This window comes from Zootermopsis nevadensis, unplaced genomic scaffold (genome assembly GCF_977971745.1).
Source record: "Zootermopsis nevadensis isolate Lab colony 2312 unplaced genomic scaffold, Znev_1.0 Znev_ptg000003l, whole genome shotgun sequence".
NCBI lineage: Eukaryota > Metazoa > Arthropoda > Insecta > Blattodea > Termopsidae > Zootermopsis > Zootermopsis nevadensis.
Window position 1 is genome coordinate 12,623,929 of NW_028259135.1, and position 25,512 is coordinate 12,649,440.

General features: G+C 38.7%; 2 protein-coding genes across 7 annotated transcripts in view; one reads left to right on the top strand and one right to left on the bottom strand.

Annotated features, from left to right (window-relative positions):
• LOC110827175 (uncharacterized) overlaps positions 1-25,512 on the top strand; it is a 378,872-nt gene that overhangs the window by 140,287 nt on the left and 213,073 nt on the right. For all 6 annotated transcript variants that reach the window (XR_015537873.1, XR_015537876.1, XR_015537875.1 and 3 more), the window contains one exon: positions 9,571-9,686. Coding sequence is in view for 1 of the 6 variants with exons in the window: in XM_087358820.1 (XP_087214946.1) it covers positions 9,596-9,686 (91 nt within the window). In the remaining 5 variants the exon portion in view is untranslated. The remainder of the gene's footprint in view (positions 1-9,570; positions 9,687-25,512) is intronic.
• Positions 23,467-25,430, bottom strand: LOC147874988 (hemolymph lipopolysaccharide-binding protein-like). The gene is made up of 3 exons (XM_087342557.1): positions 25,296-25,430; positions 23,988-24,342; positions 23,467-23,711 (listed from the first exon to the last, which is right to left on the bottom strand). Exons 2-3 carry the CDS (start codon positions 24,325-24,327, stop codon positions 23,557-23,559), a joined length of 495 nt encoding a protein of 164 aa, XP_087198683.1. The 5' UTR covers positions 24,328-24,342; positions 25,296-25,430; the 3' UTR covers positions 23,467-23,556.

Consider the following 25,512-nt stretch of genomic DNA (forward strand, 5'->3'; position numbering starts at 1 on the left):
CGTTCACGCATGACACTAACAAATATTAAACTTTTATTTGGAAGACCTGAAGGGACAAGACAACTTGGGAGACGTAGGAGCAGATGGCCGAATAATATTAAAGTGGATGAAAAAGAAATGGACAACGTGATTTATCTGGCTTGAGACAGATGATCTGTAAACGCGGTGATGAACCTTCCGTTTTCACGAAAGACGGGGAGTTTCTTGACTAGCTGAGTGAATTTTGGTTTTTTGAGGTCTTCGCTCAGGATTCTATAATTCTACCAAATAGTCCATAGATAATTTGGCCAGTTCTTCTACTTTTGTTTCTACTAGTGTCATTGTACCCAAATGATCTCGAATCATACCGAAGTTTTGAGTAATAAACGAATATCTGTGATCGGACGTCCTTTTTGGTAGTATCAAGTTCCGATAGGAATTTTTTACAGGTGACGGAAGAGTCCGTCGTTAAATTTTTGTGCTTGGGTTCATTAGGTAGTAGTTTCGTGGTTTTGCGTGAAGCAACTGTTCTTCGTCATCGCAGCCTCGTTCTCCAGGCACACAGACTCCCGCGTGTCAAGTGATATATCACTTCTTCCAGCTTCTCAGAGATTAATATCGGGACATGAAACGGGCGGCCATTTCGAGTGGGCTCACTCTTTTTATCGTCGGAGATTTTGTCGAGCTGCAGGAACTAACTTCTGTGAGGTAGTTAATAACTCAAATGAATGTGACAGTCGTTAAGGTCGGCTGTTTAAATGTCTGCTTTTCTATGTCTGGTATCAAAGAACAGTGCTCTATGAATATCTCAGGAATGTACATATCCATCATCCCTAGGAAATATAAAACCACATCAAGTAATTTTCAACTTAAATTATTTCTTTGTTTGTCTTGGAACACAACATAACATTAAATAGTAATAAACAATTATAGTATTGAAGATTTCCGTCTTCTGGGTTGTTGCGCTGTGTAGTCTGGTCGATGTTAACCAACGTTTCAGAGGTCATACTGCCTCCGTCATCGATGACGCCCTGATGACGGAGGCAGTATGACCTCTGAAACGTTGGTTAACATCGACCAGACTACACAGCGCAACAACCCAGAAGACGGAAATCTTCATACTCACCGCTGTGAGAACCTCAAATCTTACAATTATAATATTCTTACTATGAGTGTAAATGAGTCCCTGAAGATGGGTCATAAGGGTTGAAACATTCTGAGCATTGATTAGTTACTCAAAAATGAATTAACATAATGAACTGACTTATGTATTATATAGTGTTGAACGGTACTGAGCTCTCGTTTATTTTGTAACGTGATTAACAAAGTTAGACTGTATTACAATTATTTATTGATTCGTAGAACACTTTCTGTATCAGCCCTTGTGTCTAGAAACATCACATAGAAGCTGGAATATTCAAGATGTTAATTTTACCACTTAAACTGTTCACTGTTTGTTAAGCCATTTGAAGCACAGTGTTCATCTGAATTATATTTAAAAATTCAGTATCTGTTACAAAGAGAACTCAGTACGTCTCATTACAAGCATCAACTGGCTAATATTGTCTAGAAAAATAATTTTAATTTATTCTGAAGACGATGGAACAAAACATTGTGTATGAAATGCATTAGCCTATGTAATGTTGCTAGGTTATACATACAGATAACTGTCGTTTGACACCATGTAAAGATCAGGCACATCTACAGGGCGTTTGTTTACGGGATCCTTGTGGCAATGCGCATGTCAGGAGTCATTCATGTTGGTGTCATACATGAGTATTCAGATCTTCCAGTGTCATGGCTTCGCTAACAATCAGAAGTCCAATTCGTTTCGGAGTACACCCGCATTCAAATCACTGTGCATAGATTTATGGTAAACCACCCACGCCACGCATTTACCTGACACATGTCACTCTATTAACCTAGGCAAATAATAGAAGCAGCAGAATTTTGAAAATAGATTTTTTTAGATTCAGAAGGAAGTTAAAGTTATATGAAATATTATTTATTCCACATTTAGGAATGATGCAAGATTTTTACACGCATATACCAAGAATGTCGTAATTTATTAATATATTAGGCCTTCCCAAAGACGAGACAGACTTGGGAATTTCATCAAGACATTTCATTCAAATACTTTTTGGTTAGATTTTGCAGATTTTAAAATGAGAAGTCTTAACACATTTCTTGAATATTATTTATATTATTTAAATTACTTTCCAATAATTACATTTCAAGTCTGAACAGGCTTAATTACTTTATTCATGATGATGATTACGATGTTATTTTTTTATAGTAGACCTATCGGTACATAAAATATTTTAAAAAATATTTCTATGAACATATTAGTAGTATGTTCTAAGTCTTTATTTAGAAACATTAAGAACTCTTTACTATTGCTTTTGTTTCAGATTGTGGTCATATGGCTTATGAAACCGTGTAGTCTTACAGATGATTAGCAAGCGATTTTGATGAGCCTGCGACCTCGATGTTTAGGATCCATTTAGAACCACTGAAGGGGGAAATGGGATGGGGCCCTCTTCGAGTTAATGGGAACGGGGAACAAGAGAAGTCCTTTCCACGGTACATTTAGAGAAAGGCCATTTCCATGGCCAATGGAGAGGAAGACAAGGGAAGGGGAAGTATCTGACGTGTCCTTTAAGAAAATCTCCTGGGTTATGACGCCATATAGTTTGTAATCTAAGGATGGAGTTGGTAGGTCCTTCCGAGACGTTAGAACCTTGGTCAACCACCTACAAGACTACACGGTGTCGCATTCGAGAAGCCATGATCCAGGATTATTGCCTTGCCTCTGTCAGAAGCGTTTTCCTTAATGTCGATGTTGCAGGAAACTTGCACAGTTGATTGAGAGCGCGCCGACAGGTGTCTCTACTCTCGAGTTTAACCACGCGTTATAATAGCATGTCAGAGGTTGTGACCAGAAAAACTCAACCTCTGGCTTCCTTACTCCATTTGTTGTTTCCGTCGTCTTCCCCTTTATTCTGGCTACTTCTTCACTTCTCTGAGCTCATCCATCCATCCTTCATACTTCCCTGCAGCAGAAGTTCAACGCCACAAAATGAAGCCAAGGAGTCAAATGCACTTCCCAATTTCTAAAATTTTCCTTCTGCATTTTTATCTTCTTTTATTATCACTACTCTCAAAGTATAGACGTCCTGACGTATTCAGGTCTCAGAATCACAGTAGAAATAATTTATTTTACATGGAACAGTTGATCAATCCGTCGAATGGCACACGTAAAATGCACGCGCGGAATTTGAACTTCACTCTATGTGTTCTCAATCTATGGACGTCTTACAGATCTTTGGATCACAAGCAGACAGAACTAATATTGGTGTGGCTATGCTACCACCAGCAGTAAATCGCTGGTACTTGTAGTTCAGAGAGTTTTGATAATTGAACTCCAAAAGAGGTGTATTGAATTTAGAACGCCCCCGACCAGTAGAAAATCGAGCAAGGGTCCTCGTAGTGTTCGTGTACTCCGTCCCTGTTTGAGTGGCCCTTGCATTACCTTACCAAGTTCTGATACGATGAATGCAGTACGCTCTTTGAAAAATAGAATGACACTGGCAAATGCAGGTTGTGTGGTATGTTTAACTCCTATCAGACGAAAACCTTTAACCTGATATACAGCGATGCCATGACGTAGTTATTTATTGCACATATGGAAAATGAAATTCTAACCCAACGGATAAAACTGCAAAGATCGAACACGGTTCTGCATTGTTACTACAGTTAACAAAAGGAGTGTTTTGCCTTTCAAGCAACTTGCGTGTATGGGATATATCAAAAGTGGCAGAGAAACGCATCAATCATTTCACAATATGAATGTGCATTTATTGTTCCGAAAATACGCCATAGAATTTGTAATTCTTATGTACCATCATCAGCATCCATTAACAGTAATGCATCGCTGAGGAATTACTCATCTTAGTGAATATCTAACTGATAAGGGCATAATGAAGGAATCAGAACCAGTGTGACACGGTGTTTAAAGTACATTTAATTTATTTGAAATAATAAATGTCTACCGGTTAGCGCATGAGCCTAATACTCGGTGTCCAGGTCGATTCCAGTCACCGCTACTGATCTTATTATAAAAGTGGAAGGTTAATGTAATAAGTCTCTGAATATCTGTTAGGTTCTAGGACGGAATACAGTATTAAATTCGTCTTTAAGAAGTGGCTCGAGAGGATACAAGGCCAGTAGGCTCGGTTCTTTGTCCCTGGACAGTGCGGCAGATCTTATCTGAGGACAGGAGAAAACGGAGCATGTATTAGGCAACTGCCAGGTGTACAACAAGTGGTCATGATTGATTGGGCTCTAGTTAAGTATGCTTATGTCGCTGTTGTGAGACCTGGATCACGATTTTATTGAAGCTACGGTGGGTCATTCATTGCTTCTTAGTCAGTTTCCCCGCTACCGTGGAAATCTGAAGTCACTGGATCATGCGTTTTTAAGTTAATACGTAGTTTATTGTGTCTTGTTTTTGTTTGTGTAACTGAGACGCGTAGAATTACTAGAGCAAATAGTATACCTTCAGAGAAACGTAGTCCCATCATTGAAGGACGATAAGATGAGCGGGGAAAATAGAACACAACGGAGCGGAGAGAAATGTAATTAGGAAAGTGGCCAGTTGGAAGATTCAGGCGCAAATTGGACGATAATATTAAAAAATGTATCTTTCAGGTGAGAGGATGCGGAGGAGATTTGGTTGGCTTAGGATAGTGACAATGGCGGGTTGTCGTAAACGAATCTTTGGGTTTTGTAAAAGGCAGAAATTTCTTCACCATCTGAACGACTATCAGTTTCTCGAGAAGGTCTGTCACACATGAAGTAAATTAATACAGTTTCATCCCGTTTTGCACTTTTCGTTCTTCTGCGTTTCGAATATGTCTACACTGTGTTCACTCTTAGAATTATTCTCTACTTGCCCGGATAATTCTACTAAATTGCAAGAAGCAAGTTAAACTCCTCATTCTTATAAGTTAGAGTTGATTTTAAAAGATCAGTGTGGACAATTTTTTTTTTTTTTTGTAATCTTCCTTCTTTGACGCATTCCAGTTAATCTTCACAACCTCCCAGATCCTAAGTGTAATGAATTCCTTAGCCTTCAGAGGCACTGACAGTGGGTACGTGAGAGCATAGCAGATAAGAAGTAAATATTTGAATCTGATACAGAATTGAATTTCTCTTATGCATAATCGCCACAATCTGAAGATTCGTGTATTTTTCTTTATTTCGGCTCTAGATGTGTTGTGAGTGGTCAGCTTCACAATTCGGCCGTTTATCCCCAGGGAAAAAAAACAGCGTTCACTGAATACAAACCTGAGTGTAAAACACAGAATATTATTTTAGGAGCCACTGTACGGTTTTGTGATTTTATTGAATATGCTTACATGGTTGCAGAAGAAAGAGTTCCTTAAGCCCTATAGGCAAAGGCTCTTTAAAACCGAAGCGGCTGAGTGATCGAGTGTCTGGGAGCACAGCAAAGCGGGCGGGCTTGTTGGTTGGAATGTCTCCGTGGGGAAAATGAACGACCGAAGTTTTCTCTCCCTCTAATTCCCTTCCGTTAATCACCTAACAGACGTTAGTTGCTGAACCTAATGGTTTTCCTTCAACCAACTCCGGCACACCGCTCATACGCAAACCGAACTTCACTTCTCGGCTCCAAAGTCTCGTCTCTCCTTTTAATTTTGGAGACACTCTGAAGGAAAAGTTAAAACACCTAAAACACAGATCTAAAGAGAGTGCTCATTTGAATGATAGTAGGAGTTATGTAGATTTTTCTGCGTGGTGTTTTGTGAAGGCCGAAGTCCTGTGCTATCTCTAAATCTGTAACACATAGATGTGAATTATTGAACATTCTATAGGTGGAAAAGACAGCTGCTTGAAATTAATTTTAGTTGCTGGAACGAAGTTCAAATTAATGCGCACAGACTGGAACAGAAGACGAGGTGGAACAATTTGCATTTCGCGCAATGAGGTAGGGCTCCTGCTGTTTCTCGATTCATAATAAGTGAAATTGAATTTAAATGGCAGTAATTTACATGCACTACAAAGGTAGACTGAGTTGTCCCAATTTACCTTCTCTTATACGAAACATTCTGTATTAATTGTTTCCATTTGCTAAATCGAACCGGATTCCCTTAATTTGACTCATGTTTTGTAGTACGAAAACGAATTAAAACAAACCCATTATTATCAACTGACAAGTCCAGTCTAACCTAACCTAAGTAATTGTAATTGTTTTTCACAAGTCCGAAGTTTTGATCTTCGACGAACATATTGCGGTGGTTAAATCGAGGAGGATAGAACGTCCAGGAACAAGGAGAGTCGAGAAATCAATGTATACATCGTAGCCACAAAAAAAAAATAAGTAAAGCGTTCACTGGGAAAATCTAGTGATAGATGGGAGGCAAGTTTAAAATGGATATTAGGTAAGCACGGTGTGAGAGTGTGGACTGGATTAATCTGGCTCAAAACGGTTCAGTAACGGACACTTATGAACAATTTATTTTCATATTGATACTCATAGTTCTTGTGCCTGTTAATTAAAAACGTAATTGAATTTTACCAAACGTCGTGGTGAAGTGCTTATTACTTAAAAGGCCCAGGATTCAAATCTCGGCCGAAGACCGGCTGTCCTAATTGAGGATTCTCGTGGTTTTCCTCGATCCCTCAAAAATTCCAGAATACTGCCAGAAATTAAATGTCGATCGCTTCCTTCCTTACCCTTTAAGAGTCATCATTCATTAATTATTCTGTATAGGACATAACAAAAATGTTTCTAAGAAAACATTAAAACTAGAGTAACAGTTTTGCTTGCAAGCTTGTTGGGATGGTACGTTTCTAAATTGGTACAGTGGGGCATGGTACATCTACTTTTCAGTGATCTTATATTATCCCGAAACACATGGGCACCATTGTATCAGTGTAGGGCCTCCTAGCATGTAACCTGTTGAACCACCCTTCAACACGCTAATGTCCGAAAGTTCCAGTTACTGGAACTTTTTTGCGGAGTTCTGTATTACTTTCGGATAATCTGTCTCTAATTTCTGCACCATAGAGGCCACCAGAGCATCAATTATTCTTGAATAAAAATTCTCCCCTGCAATCGTGAAGTAATGGTATACTATTAGTTTATTGATGCATGCAGAGAATAAGATACATAGCTCTCAAACCAGTTAGTTATTCTGCATCTATATCTTTACATTGTGATGCTGTCAGTGAAAAGAACTATGAAACTTGAAAGTTAGACACGTGCGATCGAAAATTGAATTCTTCTGATAAGTTACAGTGAATTATCCCCTCCCATACCCAGTACACCAATACATAGTTTGATCAAAATTCGTCCAATAGTTTCAGATCTGAAACATTCTTACGGATAGAAATTACGTCATATTATGCTCTTATTTTAGAAATTGATGCGAAAACGCACCAAAAATACGTAACATGGCGGAACGGAAGTCAGGCTATATCGGGCAGATCAAGATTTCTGGTGGAGTGTTTCCTAAACTTAACAGTGGTGAAATATACCTCGAGGTTTGTTGGCCGACAAAGTACTTTGGTATTGTGACCCCACACAAAAGTAGACAGACAGTTGAAGAATAGATACTCTTGAGGAGAGCGCCCCTACGTGAGAGTCGAGTGGATCATGGCGGATATGGTATCCTGCAAAAGTGGGATAAATGTATTCAGTATTTCTTTATCTCGCACGGGCGAAACCAATTAAAATCCATGTTTATTGGGACGGAAGAGATTTTTGATTAATTTTAGCGTTTCTGTCTCGATTGTAATACCAAATTCTGCTGTTCGTAATTAGTCGCCTAGCTAGCATACTCTTAATTTAAATTCATATTGAAATGAATTATTTTAGTACTAAGCGGGACTTCTTGGACAGGGTTTGACGTACTATATAAAGGACTTACACAGCAGAATACGACGTACAAAAATGCGGGTTTATATATATATGTGTGTGTGTAAAGTTTTTATATAGTGTCGAGGACAAGAATGAATGGAGGTATACCTCCATTACCCGTTGGCAAATGTCTACCAGAGCACACAGCGCTACAATTCATAACACAGCCATATTCGGCCTCACCGCCGTGAAAACCTCAAATCCAATATTATCTTCCCAATTACCATGTTCAGAAGAGCTCGTCATTCGATACTGTCTTGAGCTACATATATCCAGTTGAATTTCTACACCCTCTTTCCTTAAGATCAATCTTAATATTATCTTTTCATATATGTACAGATAGATCTGTCGAGTGGTCTTTTCCCTTCAAAATCCATGGCCAAAATTTTCTCTTCATTTTTCATGTGTCCAATTCGTTCTGTAATCCGAATACTTTAATTAGCATTAGTTACATGATGAAAATTATAGCTTCTAAATCGGTTAGAGGATAATAGGTTTTATCTCGTGTAGAACCGGGTTTGTAATTGTTTTAACTCGCTCAGTAATTTATTAGAATGCACTGGGCTTGTGGTTTGCATAAGAAGCGCCTCTGTAGTCCGGGCAGTTGCTACCGTAGTTTATCTTCGGCGATCCTGAGGTCGAAGTCGTGTGCTATAAATTGTGTGTAATTTTAATCTTACCAGACGCTGTGAACCGAACTCATACTAGAACTTGTTTTACCGACTGTCATCAGACTTTAAAATTTAACTTTAAATATGTGAGATTTGATGTTTTCACGGCGATGTGTGTGATGATAATGATAATATCTGGTTTTGGCGCTGTGTAGGCTCGTCGGTTGACACCAGAATTCCGAAGAAACTTCTCCATCTTCATGGTTGAATTTTAGTTCAACCCTGAAGATAGAGAACGGATGAGGTTTATTCTTTTGTTCAGGAAATGATAAAATATGGTAAAATGTTGGCGTTTGTAAGAGTTTGTTTCCGATATAACTGAGTATTATTAAGATACGGATTTGTGGGAACGACTGTAACAAGTCTAAACTACATTCAGGATGTTGGGAATACATCTAATTAAAGGCATGTTTGTTACCATATATTTCAGAATCTTTTGACCTCTTTGTCCCCTGTTTTTAATGGTAAAAGTAGACTACAGAAATCTGAAATTTTACCTTTCTTTATAAAACAGTGTGGAATTTGTTATTTCATCCTGAAGAAAGTCCACATATTGAAAGTGTTAGAGAACAGGGCGAGAGGAGAATATTTAGGCACAAGAAAGGGGTAATGGTTCTAAAAGGAAGATGGGATAACATTTTTTCACAACTTGTACTCATCATCAAATAATATTAGGGTAACCAAATCAAGTGGCATGAGATGGGTTTTGCTTGTAGCATGAATAAGATCACCGAGAAATGCATACAAATCTTATTTAATAAACAAAAACGAAGAAACCTCTTTTGAGAAATTGGTGTAAATGGAGTGATAATATTAAAATGAATACTAAGATACAGATTGGCTCCGGATAGTTTACATTGGTAAGCTTTTGTGAACATGATAATGAAGGAGCTGAGCGGCTAAGCAGGTTGAGAAAGACGTTGCTGGATTCATTTCTCTAAGTACTGTAGTTGCTATGTCTTTCTTTTGTTCGCGCAGGTCCGAGATGTTGGAGTAGACGTGTATGAGAAGTCCGGGCGAAGAAAAACACTGGGCAACCCGGAAAAGGTTCAACTTCCGCAATCAACGATGGATGTCATCACCGCTCACTTACGGTAAGTGGTGACATCAGAATTCTCTTCAGAGAAACCGGTCCTTCTGTGAGTAGACAGTGCGTTGTGTGTAAGAGTCCAAGTATAATCAAATATATTGACCATTGAAACATCAGTGTGTCATGTGATACCCAGTAAAGCAGTTGTGCTTATTTCTGTATTATTTGTGTTGTTATTGCTTTAAAATGCCATGTCTCTTTGCCCTCACTTACCCTGCGCGTTGCAAGAATTGCAAGCCGTTGATTGCACAGTCCAGCAGCTTCTACGGAACGTCATTCCATTCTCACATTTCAATAGATGCAATGTTAGATAACAAAGGGACCGCATCTCATTCTCATTTCCCTTCACGTTGTTCAGAGCTTACCGTTGTAGCGGACTGCAGCAGCTAATGGCCGAGAAAGAGGTCAACTAGGGGCTGTAATTAAGCTAACCCCCCCTCGAAACTAAATCCACTGTGGGGAGAATAGATGTCCACATATTTCTCAGTTGTTTGCCTTTTCTGAATGAGTTAGGATGCACAAAGTAGGTTTTGCTTGTAACCATCCTGTAAACAGGCTGCAAGCGAGATTAATCTGCATGATCAAGGCCATCTACTGTAATGCGGGTTGCTGGACCTAGCTGTTTCACTGTGGAGCACTTAACTGCCTTCTTGATTTATCGATGGTTCAGCATTTGTACACACAGTATATTGTAGCATTAACGGAAGTAGCACTGCTTGTAATTCAAAGGTCAAATCAGACTCTTTCGTCACCGGAAGTAAGTGAAGAACTCCGATGATTTACTTTATCCTTTTTGCATTCTTTCTCATACTTATGCACATATCTAGTCACCATATTATTACTCGTTTGTACCAGTTTAACCTCCCCCCGTAATTAAGAATTAAGAAAGGGATTATTAGATATTGATCTGGATTACATTTTCTCTTGGGTGACAATCATCATAATGTCTTAACCAGATCCATGTTGCAGAGTCGGTATTGGTATGCTTATTGAGAATTTGAATTAAGAATTTGTTAGGTTGTCAGTACTTTCTTTTGCAGGTCTTCGAACTCTTCGTGAATATTTTATACTTTGGTATTGCGTAACCGATGTATGTGAGTAAGTGCGGTTAAATAAGTTAATGGAGTTAAGTATGGTCTGCATGAACAGAAATTCCAGCCTTCGAACTTAATCAGTCACAATAACGTGGAAAGTGGTGCTTTATAAAGTCGCGCGTGTGTGTGTTACTTTGAAGTTTTGGGTTAGGCTTGTGAAATTAGTAGAGCGTGCAGGGAAAGGAATGTTTTTGATACGAGGTATAGAGATGGTGGATGGTGTTAGCAATATAATTAGCCCAACTTGGAGTAGCTTCATGGAGGGTGTACAAAGTTAAGCCACCCTTTAAGTAATGATGTTAATTAGCCTAACTAACTTTCCGATATGTTCATTCCACGAGTGGAACGGGTAAACCTATCTCTCTCTCTATCTCTCTCTTCTCCATGTGTGGACCTTATTCCCGTCCGTTTCTTCCGCGTGTTTATCATCGTATGTTACGATCTCTCTCGGACTTTTTAGTGATTGACCCAATATCATTGTCTACTTCAGCATTCAAATTCTGTATCTCAGTTTTTTTGTGTTGTGCCTTAATTCCCGTACACATTTCAAATATCAGTTAAGATAAACATTAATGAAGCTCTCGTTTCTCAATTTAATTTACTGTCTAAGCTCCACTATTTATAATCGACTTAATATTTCACTTGAAATATTTGTTACGATTTTAGAGTAAAATTTGTAATCTAAAATAAAAATATCTTAATAGAAGATATTCCATAGAAGCTTCACTACCGTCCGCATTGAATAATACACAATCAGACGAAATCTCTGAGCAGATCTAAATTGAAGAAACACCGAATTCTTCAAGCAAATGGACGAGACAAAGCAATTTCTGTGCAGTTCTAGTAAATATTATTGTATCTTTCCTTTTAAAACGATGATAAAAATCATGCCTGCTAAAGTCGGATCAGATCTAAAGTCGTGGTCCATTTGTTGCCATTCCTGCTTCGCACTCGGGAGGTCAGGAATTCAAGTCTTGACTCGGATACAGACTGTCCTGACCAAGTCTCGTGGTGTTTTTCAGTCCTTCCAGAAAAAGGCAGGAAGAATTTCCTTATGTATTTTCAATCCTCTATTCTCTTATCATACTATCATTCGGCGCTATTATACGTTGTCTGAGGTACTGACAGCTTCGTTAAGTAGACTATATAAATGGTTCTTTGTACACCGGAACAACTCCAGATCGACAGGTTCATATACCATATTTACGATTAAGAAGTATTCCATTTCAGAATACGTAATGCCTGAAGAGATAAATCTGTTGCCATAGATACAAGTGTTTTTTCTACATCCTCCTGTTCGTATCACTTTTGATATTCTATTCCGACATCATGAGGGCATCAACAGTGACGTTGCTAGGATCAGTGCGTCATATTGTGGGGAGTGTCGAACTCGTGATAAGCTGAAACAAGTCCTGAAGCTCTGCTGTCGAGATTACACACGTTTTGTCACTGGCAGAGCAGAAGTGATATATAGGATGTTCATACTGTTTAGTAGCTTTTATTTTTGACGACGATAGAAGGGAAAAAAAAATTCAATTCCAGTTGTATAATGTAAAGACGATAATGCATCATCACACAATGTCTTGGAGCTTTCATGAAAATTGGAAGGGTCTTTCGTGGCTGTCGTATGTTGTAGTGCCGTGTGCTTTGATAGAAATTTACCAACGTTTCAAAGGTTCTTGCTGCCTCCATCATCACGGCGATGAGTCTACCAGACTACACGGCACTACAACCCAGAAGATAGTCATCTAAGTACTCACAGCCGTGAGAACCTTAAATTATACTTGGAAGAATATTCTCCAAATTGAATATGTTTACAAAAGTGCGTTAATTTGCGTATTTAAATCATTCACTGGCCTCCTATCGCAAGGCGCCATCTAGTATTCGTCTGGATTGTCTGAGGCAAAATGCGAAAACGTTCACTTATATTACCTGGTGCCCTACTCGGACCTGACACAGCTGCGTCTCGAATACGTTACACTACTCCATTTTTGTATGAAATTTATCAGTTCACTTAACTTAATGTCCATCGCAAAGTTTTTCTGAGGTTTGCGAGGTGGAAATCTGATCATGGTCGGTTGTTTCCCCAAGCGAACCAATCACTGAGCTTCCAGTGGACAGAGGCAATAGCGTGTATGTACAGTGGTGATTTAGCTACAGCTGACTGACAGGTATACAGTCCGTTATCTGCTACGGGGCGGTATTAACCTATAGGAACAACGCCAGTCCCTCGTAGGTACTGTTCTAACTATTGTATGTGTAGTTTACAGGAGAGGTACCATGAATATCAAACTTCCACTTAAACTCAACTTCTTTTAATGGTGTAGAATTATTCCGTTCTTAGCTCGGGTTCTTATTAAATGCGCTGTACTAAAAGTGACGGTACTGACAGTGACCGCGTGGTGTGAACCATGGGTTTTGCTCACTCGAATACTGGGATCTATGAAGAAAGTGTTTCGACTGTCACACAGACAGAATCAAGTTTGGCGACGAAGTTGTCGATATTGGTCTGCAGAGTCTTGACGCTCTGTAGGCTTGTTTCGGAGAATTATACAGTGTCCATCTTCAAGGCAGTTTAGTCCTGAAGATGGAGACAGTATGTTTCTCCGAAATGAGTTCACGAACACAATCCAGAAGATTAACGTTGACATTATCAGGTGTATTCCGTGTGAGTGACTTCAGTGAAATCATAATTACGCCATAAGAGAACAGGGTGCCACAATGAAAGTTATCATTAATGTTTTGTTGACAAGGATTTGTAATTATTTTGAACATCGTTCGACGGTAATTTTAAACGAAAATATAAATATTACGAGCGTAGGTCTTACAGGAATGGTATTATTATTTTAATGACATATTGATTTTGTTGGCACTAAATATTCGTATGAATCTCTGTATGGTTAGTGCCAAATGTTAAGTGACTTTGAACTAAAAGAGTAAAAATTACTACATTTGTTGAACGTTGTCGGGAAACTGTTTCATAATCCAATTTGATTCATAATTTTTGCGGCAATTAGTGTAATTGTATTCCACTCACGTGTCACGTATACAGAATACACTGGAAAGCACAAAATAGCTCCACTCTCCATACGCTACTGCGACTCCCCCCTGTAAAGGGAAATAAAAAGGGGGGGTTTAACAAGGCTTAATTAAATAGTTAAAAACCACCACAAGATTGACTTTCCGGGTGACCTCCATTCTAACGCTGCAGCCTCCCCCCCCTTTCCTGTTAATCCGTGAAGGGCTGGGGAGGGGGGGTTACAAATTTGAGGGTGAGCAGGGGGACATCAAAGAGAAGCCTTGAACTGGGTTCTGCTCGTCTAGCAGGGGGGAACTCTGAGTAAATCTTGTTAACCTTTACCTAATTCAATTTCGAGAAAATCATCATCGTTTTGTGTAGTTTACAAGTTCAGCACAAAACCACTGGAGGCGCTGCGATCGGCATGTTGTACAGATGTGGCCAACCGAAACTGCACGAAACTTGTACGAAGTATTAATAACTCCATGTTAGCCCACCCTGTTCCTTTATTATATCATCAACGCCTTGATCTAATAACAGGACTCTTCCCTTTAGGTTTACCACAAAATTTTGTATGCATTTCTTATATAGCTCATCTCATTTATCTGGATCTTGTCACTTTAATAACATCCATTGAAAAATGCAAATTACCCGATTCCGTACTACGTAATTATTCTTTAGCTGTTTTTCGTTCATTCCTGATTTCTTAACTGCTAGGATCATTACCGGACGGTGAATTAGAAAGAATGTGGACGGAAGTCGCCGTCATTCGATTGAAGATGCCGTCTCGTCTGTACTTCGTGAAATGGACCTGCGTATTTGAATTCTCAACGGCCACAGTGCACAGTATGTTTTAAACATAGGCCTGTTCTTATTTTTCGGGCTTAAAGACTGTTCTTTGGGAAGTCTTTATGTCAACATAAAGTCACATTTACAAGAGAATGTTAGTGGCAATGTATCTTTGTGATTCAGTCTTGGAGTAAAACACGTTACATCTTCTGTCAGGAGATAATGAAATTCCTTGTCGGATCTTCAAAAGGCTCGGTGTAAGAGTACGCAGTGGAGTTCTTTCTTGAGAAGCTGATAGTCACTCTGCAGATCAAGGGGTTATCTGTGGAACCCGAGTGTTCATTACCGTGTTTACAACAGCCCGCATCTTTGTCCTTTCCTGTTTCAGATGAACCCAATGAACATTGCCACACCCCATTTCTTCACCGTACATTTTGTTCACTGGCTGAATGTTTGTTTGCTGGTTTAATATAAAAATACTATGTTTGATCAAAATTTATTATTCCTGAAAACGTTGCTTTTCCTTAAACGGAATGTAGTGTCTGTGTTGATGTTTAAATGTTCTAATTTCCTGTGGTATAGGCACTTGTTTTGCTATCTTCTGAACGTCCCCCCCTTACGAATTTCCTCCCCCTCCCCCCTCAGCCATTTGTTCCTGTTTTCCTTCGGCCTGACAACTTTCAGAATCTCTAACGTTTCCGAGCCTCCCCCCCCCCCCCCCCCCCCAACCACCGTTCAACAACTCAAATTTATCTCTCTCAATTTATCACCCACAAGTTTTAGATACGTCAGATATATGGGAAATATTATTCGTTCACTGAGATAACATAACGCCAATGTATTTATATTTCACGTTAGTGGTGGGTGTATTTTGGGTTTGGGCAGAAAGATAGAAATTCTCGTACTGAAATAATGTAAACAAACAAAAACTGAACTCTTTCCGTTTCTTATCGTTTATGTGCGTGTGTGTTTTATTTTAGAAATTCCTAGCAACGAATTTTCACTTGCCATTTTTCATCGCCACTTAAATTTCCCGTATCCGTTGTCGTCTCCATACAAAAAAGAGCACATGGAATAAATGTAGGAGTGGCGTAAGTGCTGTCAGGTGTTAATAACGTCCGATCAAATAGAAAAACGTGGCTTTTGGAATAATTTATTTTCCTTTGACAGTAATAAATATCCTAATTTAATTGTATCCGATTTCGTGGCTACGATTGGGGGGGGGGGGGGGGGGGGGCAAGCAAAATTTTAGTTGGCAAATCTCTTGGAAAACGCCCACTTGGAAAATCGAGAAGGAAGCGGAGGGATAATATTAACATTTGTTTTTGGACGATGTATTACTGAGACTGGGGTTTGGTAAATTCTCGTGGCTGCAGTTCATATTGACGAACGCTGTGGTAGTGGAGGCAGTAAGCACCTAAAACGTCGACCGGTATGTAGAAAACCACGCGATGTAACATCTCCGAAGAAAGTAATTTTCTTGGATTATTCGGGATTTTCGACTTTATTCGTCGTATGTTGTTATAGTGTATTTTGTGACACCAGAAGATGAAGAAGGTCCGAAAACCCTGTAATCCAGAATGTGCTACGCCATCATCAGAAGAATTCAGAATCGAGCGGTTTTTTTTATATTGGACGCCGTGCGCGAGAAACTGAAATCTCATCAAGTAGGATTTGAGGTTGTTTCTAGGTTGTACCAGACTACGCGGAGCCACAGTCTCATCTTCCTGCGTCTCTTTGTTCTTTAATTTCTTGCACCAAAAGGCAGAGAACGCATAATATGGAATGTTACTTGTCTTCCATATAAATTATTTTGGCGACGTATCAACAGTTATTACAATTTCATACCTAAGATTCATGTGTGTATGAAACAGACTACATATAACGAGTTTTCCTCCTACATTGAAACTTCAGGAGACGACATTGTCGCCATTTCTACTTGTTTTATGAAGGAATGAAAGCGTATATGGTGTAGAAGGAGGTGGAACATGAAAATAAAAGGCTATACTAAAGTAGAAAAGATGAACTTAAAAGGCTCCCTTAGAAAGGAGAAAATATTCTTTCTTGATAGTGGAAATATGCTTTATATACCCAGCCATTTCTTTCTCGTAATATTTCCAGTGTGTGGAGCGTTGAGGCTGGACATGAGCTTATTGAGGCATGAATGATTTATAGTAATAGCAGCTTGAATTTTTATATGGAATATTGAGTTCTCTAGCCTCGCCACCGGAGCACCCCGGCTCATATGTTCACTAATGATGTGCCGATGACACAGGAGAGTCGCTTTGACTAATGACAGGCTATTAATTGTTCTGGCAGAGAACCAGTGTCACAGCGTGGATCGCGGTGGGGTTTCAACATTTATTTCTGGCTACGCGTGTAATATATTGTTCTGTGCAGTCAATGTTACTTTCAACATTGAATATGAAGGAACATTAAATTGAAAATCTTATTATTATAAGTATTATTTACTTTCATTGTTTTGTTTATTTTGGTATTGCTTGTAATTGGCTACTTAGCTGTTGTTAAGCACTATAACAAATTCAGTAACTTATTATTGTTTATATTTGACGCCTGGAATTGTTGAAAGTAGTGAAATGCAGGAGGTAGTGGCGGACTGGACATTAAATTGAAATATGAGTGGAAACGCGAGTTTTTAGAGACGCGTGATATTTCAGGGACGTGGAATTTTTGCATTGTGTTGAAAATTATTTTATTACTAGTGCGTTTTTGTTGGTATGCCTGAATTTGAGATTTTAAGGCTTTAAGATTGCGTTGTCTTCAGAATCTTAAATGCTTATCAAACCAGCCACTGAGATGACTCAAAAGGAATGAACATTTCTCGATCACCATTTCAAGCTCGTGTTGTGTAACCATACCATTGATACATTTAACAGCCTGTCACTTAAGCTGAAAATTATAGGAAATATTTGTTGATTGCTTCGAGTGCAATCAGATTCCCACAAGCACTAACAGATGAAAACGTTTGATCGTGAGCTGTTTCGGAAGCGCTAAGCTACAAACCACAGTGGAATTTAAAGCAGTCTCTTTGACTGTACCCTCGTTATAATAAGCTTATGGTCTTAATGGACGGCGTGCGTCGATGCTACTGGACAGTACGAGATAAGTAGCCAGTACCTGGCAACAGCTCAGCACAATAGCGACATATGGCGCATATCACACGTTATACTGAAGCAGAATTAATTTTTGGTTATTTTATATTTATTTCAGGTCTGTTTGGTTAAAAATAACAAGAAACAGATGAGTAATAGTAGTTTGTCGTTTTCTGTGGAAGTTTAGGAATAGCATAATTACGTTTTTAGATTTTACTAGCATTCGCCCCTAAGGAAATAAGACAAAACCCGAATTTCATGGCCCAGAGCCCTTTTTGTGAATCTTATAGTCGTAAAGTTGTTTAAAAAATGGTTATCATAATAAACATTAACTGTTTTATTAAAATTAGACATTTAGTCTTTGTAATGGAGGTGAGTTGTGCTTTCTTTGAGGTAAGAACTGACATTTTAAAAGTTGTTGAAGTTTTGGCTTTGGGTTAAGACGATAATTCGTGCGCCAGTAATTAACGATGTTGTCGTTTATAATTAAGTTCATGTTTAATGTTTTTCATAGTAGTCTACATAGGTTTGAGCACGAACGAAATGCAAATTGGTAAATTTGAGTGTTAGGAATCGCTCTTATTATTTTCGAGAGCTAAAAATACGGATCTTATTCGGACATTAACAGGATATTTAATACGCGACTTTGAAACGTACGTTCATATTTAAAGTCGTTCTTACACTTATTTTTTAATAAACATTTTACCGATTTAGCGACAGTAGACGCAGCTTTCGTTGTTATGTTTATATAATTAGTCTACTAGACACAGAAAGGCATATAAATAATTCTGTGACACTCATGAATCTCTGTTATAGACACTGTGATTTTAGCAAGTCCTTGAATGTGGTGGAATTGTAAGCAAATGAATATCAGTAGCAAGTTTCCGTACTGAATACTTGATCTTGTTCTAGTCGGTTTAAAATGTGCTTACGAGTAAGTTTCAAGTGACAGTTTAAGAAATTAACAGCTGCGAAAATTTGCTAAAATTATTTTAATCGTTTGAAGCACAAAGCTAGATCTAAATAGTACTTAACAAACAGGACATTCCTAAACGAAACACCGTGTCTTCATTTCCTAAAATTTAAACTTTTTATGTTGGTTAGCGAAGTAATCGCTGCTTAATCGGGAAATCATATGAAAACCATTAATACACTCTGTGGGTTGTATGTGGAATTATTGAAAATCAAAGTTACCACTCTGCTTTGTGCTGAACATGATTATTTTAATGTGTGTACAAACATGTATGAAATGTGCAGGTAACGTTGCCTCTTGTTAGTGACTGAGCACCACAAATCAATCTTACTTTGTTATTTGAGCCGTTGTTGATTTTCAGCGATGCTGAAGTGAACTTCACTTGTTATAAATAATTCATGTGGTCAGAGGGTTGCTACAGCCTATCTATGTATCTCTCTCTCTCTCTCTCTCTCTGGGCCAATGTCTGATGCTGTAGTGTGACTGTTAGATATTCCACGAGATTGAGACACCACAAAGGCTGTTACATTCAATAAAACTGATATAGCTTATGTAATCTCAGTAATTAAATTCTGAAATAAGCGCATTGCGCATGCTCTCTTTTCTACTGTAACTGTTCGCTTGATTACTCCACAGTATTCACACTATTAATGCTATAAGGTAAAGGTGAAGGCAGATTTCTTTGTCTCTGTTCTTATGTCGACTTGCAGGCAGTTAAAAGCGCCATGGAATCTCGATCTCTGCGTTGGATCGATTTGAGCAGTCAGCTTGACTCCCTCGATATTCTGTCTGTGCGAAAAGAGCCTTTCTACGTGGTTAGGTTGCGTCCGGAGTACCGCCGTTCGTCGCGCTCCGTCTCGTGTGCCTCGGTAAGTGTGGACGCTCTCACGAGCTGCCGTTAACACATCGCAAATTTGGAGCACGAATACGTGTCTTTCGGTGCGTCGGTTTCTGCAAAGTGGCGAAGGAAAACGTCTCGGCCACTGACAGGAATAGAATCCTTATCGTTCAGATCGTAGTCGGTCGCATTACTGACAGAGTCATCGTAGCTGATTCAATGTTCCGCTGTTTAGTCTGGTAGAAGGTACATGCTGTCTCCATCACCAGGGCAAAGAGTCGCTTATTATGTACCGAACTGCACCTCTGAACGTCCCACAAGACAGCCATTTTGACAGGTAGCCAGAGTTGGAGTCATGGACCTGTTGGGTGAGCAGAGTGAGGGACAGAAAGACGTACGTAGCAGACGCTGGAGGATAAAAGAAAAGAATACGACAGTGTCTGCCGATTTCCTCATTAAATTTTTGCTGTCACTGAGTCTAAACAGCATGTATGTATCTTATTCCATGGAGCCGAGTCCTTCCTGAGAAGCCAATAGTCGCTCACCACTCCGAAAATTCTCAATATTTTATGGAACCCGAAGGGGGTAATTAAACATGTCATGAATTTACATAGCCAAAAGCCATGATACAGTGGTCAGCAGTTCTACATCATAGTCTATAGATTAGGCTGTGTCATGCTGCAGTAGATTCACTCTGAGGCGTCTCGTACAGTCTCCACTAAATCAACACAGCAAAATCCTGGGAAAATATTAGTTCTCTGTCGCACAGATAATCATTACCTGCAGTCAGAGTTATCACATTTGTGTCCACGTTCGTATGTTGACCTACTGAATTAGTATACATTGACGATACAGTACGAGAAAATCACGGATGCTAATATTGACGCGTGTTTACGTAATTACATTTGTAACTAACTCCACGGAACAAAGTTATTTTTCAGAATCTGATAGTCGCTTAGTTTGTCTAGAAATTCCACGTTTTTATGGGCACGAGGTCCCTGCCATGTTTGCAAGAGCCCGCCACTGTAAACTTCCGAGCCACTTTGTGTATTTGATTCATTTATCGCCTGTACAACGCTTGTAAAATATTTCAAATGCTATTATAATTCGGTGTTATTTGTAATTTCTTTGTTAACTGATTGTTCTGGAAAGTATTAAGTACCTTGTATTATAATTTAATCACTTTTAAGCGATCTTTTAGTATTTTCTGCTGATACAGTGGGTGGTTTGATAAAATACCTTCAGTGGTAGACGAAGAGTTAGACATTTTGTGGTTAACTCATTTTGATGCATGTTGCAACATAAACATGTGAATTTGTGCGTGAGTAAAATAAAGAGCACATTCATGCCTACCTGCTCTTTCATCTTTAACCAAAACTGTACTGAATTGCAGACAGTGCAATTACTACACGCCACGGTGCGTATTTCCTGATAGGTTGTAGATCTGACAGCCTGTATTAGTTGTAAATAGGCTGTGTGATATCGTTCTGAAATTTGATATCTGCCGTACTTCGATTATGTTATTTTATTTTTAGATCTTACCGTTATTAAATTTCCTGATGTGGGAATCTCTGTCATCAGATAAAACAAAAATAATTCAGTACAGATGAGCAGAGTAGCCAGTCTCCAAAATGTAGTAACATTCGGAATTGTATGTTTTAAATCGTGAAACAACATTATGTAGTCCAAATAAAATGTCATAATAGTACATTTCTAATGTTACATGTCTTTATAGTTTAAATGCGTCATGTTTGTGTTTTATAATTAAAATATATAATATAATTTAGGTCTATACACAAACTTTACTTACAGATGTTAAAATTTAAAATATGCGCTATTCATCGTTACTACGAGTCCACGAACAGACAGTCAACCTGATCAGACGGAAGATACACCGTACATCACGATTCATGAATAATGGAAAACAAAACATAATATGCATAAAATAAGAAGATCAACAGAGCACATACTATAATAATTTACAAAACAGATGAATAAATGAAAAACTTGCATTGTAATATAAAGTAGTTTTAAAGGAAAAACCTGAAGATGATGCTACGCATCGAAACATGTAGTAATGAAGGCGCAGTATTGTAACATCGTAGTAACGATGAATAGCGCAAATTTTAAATTTTAAATTTTAACATCTGTAAGTAAAGTTTGTGTATAGACCTGAATTATATTATATATTTTAATTACATATCTTGTTTTAATCGCCTTTTACTTAATGTTTTCTGTACAATTTTCAGATGTGATCAGAGTTTTACATTTTACCGTCTTTTAACATCAGATCTCCGGTCGGTGAATTTAATTTTGGACCTGTAAAAACTTCAGTGACCTACAACAAAAAAACTTGTTCCTATTCCTAACACTTTTTCAGACTGAAGGAATCGCACTCTACAAAAACTCCTTTTTCTCAGTTAATCTCATCTTTATGTTCCTAAAACACATTTCCTCTTATTGGAAGCCAATAAATAAGTCTAGTGTTTTGTTGGATTTTATGGGCAGTATCTGCCTGATATGATTTCACTACTGTGACACATTTATTGTCCCACAAAATTATTTACTTGTCTATTTATTTGGTGCACTTCCTGGCCCCACGTGACGATTCCTGGCATTTATGCGGAAACTGACACGTCTTTGTCCAGGTGAAAAATGGCGCTATATTGTCTTCGTCTACCGCCCTCTCGCCTTTAGTTGTAGCCTACTTCATATCTCTAATACCAGAGTTGAACTAATCTTTAAAAAGTCTGCCGGTCTTGAAAGCACCACGATAACCTAACCAGTGTCTGTCATCATTGTTTAATTGAATCCACTGGCCAGAGTTCTTCTTGAATAGCTTTCAGTAGCTCACCTGCTCAATAAATTCTTCGCCCTTCTGAGAAACCGAGGCCGAGACGTAATTGGATCATGTTCTGATCGAGTAGTTTAATCCAGTCCAAATTGTTAGATTTATTTACTTATTTAAGTTTCATTTTAATATCATTCTTCCGTCAAAACATTAAGGTGTCTTACCTTTCACTTTCCCGAGAAAAATGTTCCTAATAATTCTTCATATCTTCCTCACTCTTTCATTCGCTTACTTTTATGGCGTCAGGATAAATTTTTTGTTTAGACAGATGCTTCATCGTGCGTAAAGATTACCTGTATCTTGATTGTCAGAACACAATCCTCAAGATGCTGTCTAAACTACAGTGAAATGTATCGAAATGTGGAACCACTTTCAAGCACATGGAACTTAAACGTCTGCCATTAGTCGAGGTGCAAACATGAAACATTGTGTATGCAACTTAATGTAAAGAAATTTTGTAATAAGTTCCTCAAATTGAGTTAACCCAGACAAAATATTAGGACAATTCATAGGGAGGGACTCGGTGATTTGTACAGGCCATTTAGGCAAGCCACTACGACGTGGATGTCACGAGGACCAGGAGGAATGCATACAGACTGGCTGTAGATGGTAAACGTCCACTTGGAAGACGGTGAAGGAGATGGCTCAGTATCACGTCTATTGGCGGACGATGGTACTAGTGGTGTTGTGCCTTTGGGTAATACTTTTAGACAAATAGTAACGTCGTGGTATCTGCAGTACAATCAGCTTTGCAACGTTGGATGTATAATAACTTGCAGTTACAGAACTCCGTCGTTATTAAAAAATACAAGATCAATGACGTATACAGTACCACAAAATCCTCATTCGAAAATTCATTTGAACTTGTGGCATATTTTATACCCTTTCTAAATTAAGGATTAACAAGCAGTGATCGGCGAAGCTGAATCACGTGTCTTTGAAGATTACTATCTTCTGGGATGTTGCGTCGTGTAGTCTGAAAGAAATTGACCGACGTTTCAGAGGGGTTAGCTGAACAGTCACTCGTCTACATGGCTTTTGTTTGATAATATGTCTTCATGAACAACAGTGAAGTTTATCATTTTTTTTAAACTGAAATAAAGTGCATTTCATATAGTACTGCTATTTTATTGCATTAGGAGAGTTCAATTATTTGTTATTTAAAAGTTATTAAATCGTAATGAGATATGATGTGTTTCATGGTTCGTATTCGCAGATGAACTGGTACGGTAAAGAACAGCTGATATCATGCAGCAGTGCGTTTGGGCTGACGCCCCCACAGTCTTCATATGCGAAGTTGCTGGGTTCTAAAAGGGCCCAGGTACTGTAGCCAGCCTCTTGTAGAGTCTGACCTGTGAACATTCCACAAGCAGCGCCCGTTAGTTTATCGTCCAATTACGACACTTTGCAGCTGATTTGACAGCGGTTTCTTAAACTTTACTCCATGTCAGAATTCGGACACTGACTCTGTCCATGTTCAGATAACAGTAAGAGATATTTATTCAGCAAGGTCCTTCAGATAGCCATAAAGGCTATACCTCCTGTAGTGAAGTAGTGATAAGGTCTAGCCGGGTGATTTAGCATTCTTAAGTCGTATTCTAGAAGTTAAAAGAAGGTTTAATACGTACATTGTACAGTCTTAAATTGTGTCTGCCCGAACAGATCATGAAATCCGATGCTGTATGTTTCGACACCAGGGTCCAGAATTCTCTTCACAGCGTCAGCCTCCTGTTGAGAGTTGATTATCAACAAATGAGCGCCTTCAGTTGTACACACGTTGACGGCATCGAACCACGTTAATTCTTCTTGGTGGACACTGTAGTAGCTTGCTTTGTACAGTCTTTGGTACCTGTGAGATACCCTGGACCATTTCTGTGTAGCGTTCTCCTTACGCTGAACCAGGTCGCCTACAGTTAAGTGCAGACTTACCACGATCACTCCCAGAATGTACGCAGATCGTCTCAGCATGGTGACAGCCACTGTCTGTGACAAATTGCATGCAGATAATTCGGGTCTTGCCAATAAAAACTGCCACAATACCATACTCCATTGAGCATACATGGTCTTCCTTAAGAAGCGGACATTTCGCTCAGTATTTCAAGAAACGAACGCTACTTTATGGAACCCGAAATTTTCCGAAACAAAAGAATGTAAGCAGGATTAGAGCTTTTCGTGCTGACTATGGCTGTCTTCTGGGTTGAAGCGCCATGTAGTCTGGTAGAAGTTTACCGACGTTTCAGAGGTCCTTAAAACGTTGGTAAACTTCTACCAGACTACATGCTACAACCTAGAACACAGTCATCTTCAAAGGAATCTACTCCACACCCTTCAAACCTTATTTATTTACGATACTTTATAATATTCCGCATCTACACCTTGGTCTTCAAGGTGGCCTTTTCCTTTCAAGTTTCCTGACCGAAACATTATATGCAATTTTCGTGCTTTTTGTAAACTTTGCCATTCTTAATGTAGTGTCATTTATTATTTGATTTTTCATTGTAAAATGGAGAAAGCTGTCATATAATCGAAACGCGACCTAATATATTTTGTTCAAAATTTACGCTGTACACTCACAGACTGTGAATTGGTTCTGCTTTAAAAGTACCTTATTCTACTATGTATACTAGCGTTCAGTATTCATTAGCATTCTGTCTACAATTCGCTACTCTTTTAAGATGATGTGCTGTTAACATATTTAATGACCATCGCACTCGACCTAAACAATTTATAAAATATCTTAAGTAATTTAATATAAACCAATGTAGAAAACTTCAGATTAAGTTACAACAAAACGTCATTGTATCAGTTCACTGCATGAGCGGTTCTACTTAAAGTAAACGGGGTTTTCGCTTGTATTTAGAATGAACTCGGTTCTTGGCAACGAACGTTGATCCTTCGCGTTCTGTCAGATGTTTGTAAATGCCTGTTGGACTCACCTTACGCAGCCGTTCAGGAACGAGAAATGAAAGCGGTTCTTGGTTTGTAGGGCAATTGAGATATGTTTTATACAAAAAGAGGCAGTTGATAAAACAGATAACATGTCGTGTAGCACACACATTTCTAAGAAACGGAATGCGTCACAGATATTTCAGTTAACTTGTAGTGGAAAGATATTGAGACACGAAACTCAGGGGGAGATGAGAGCAGATTACA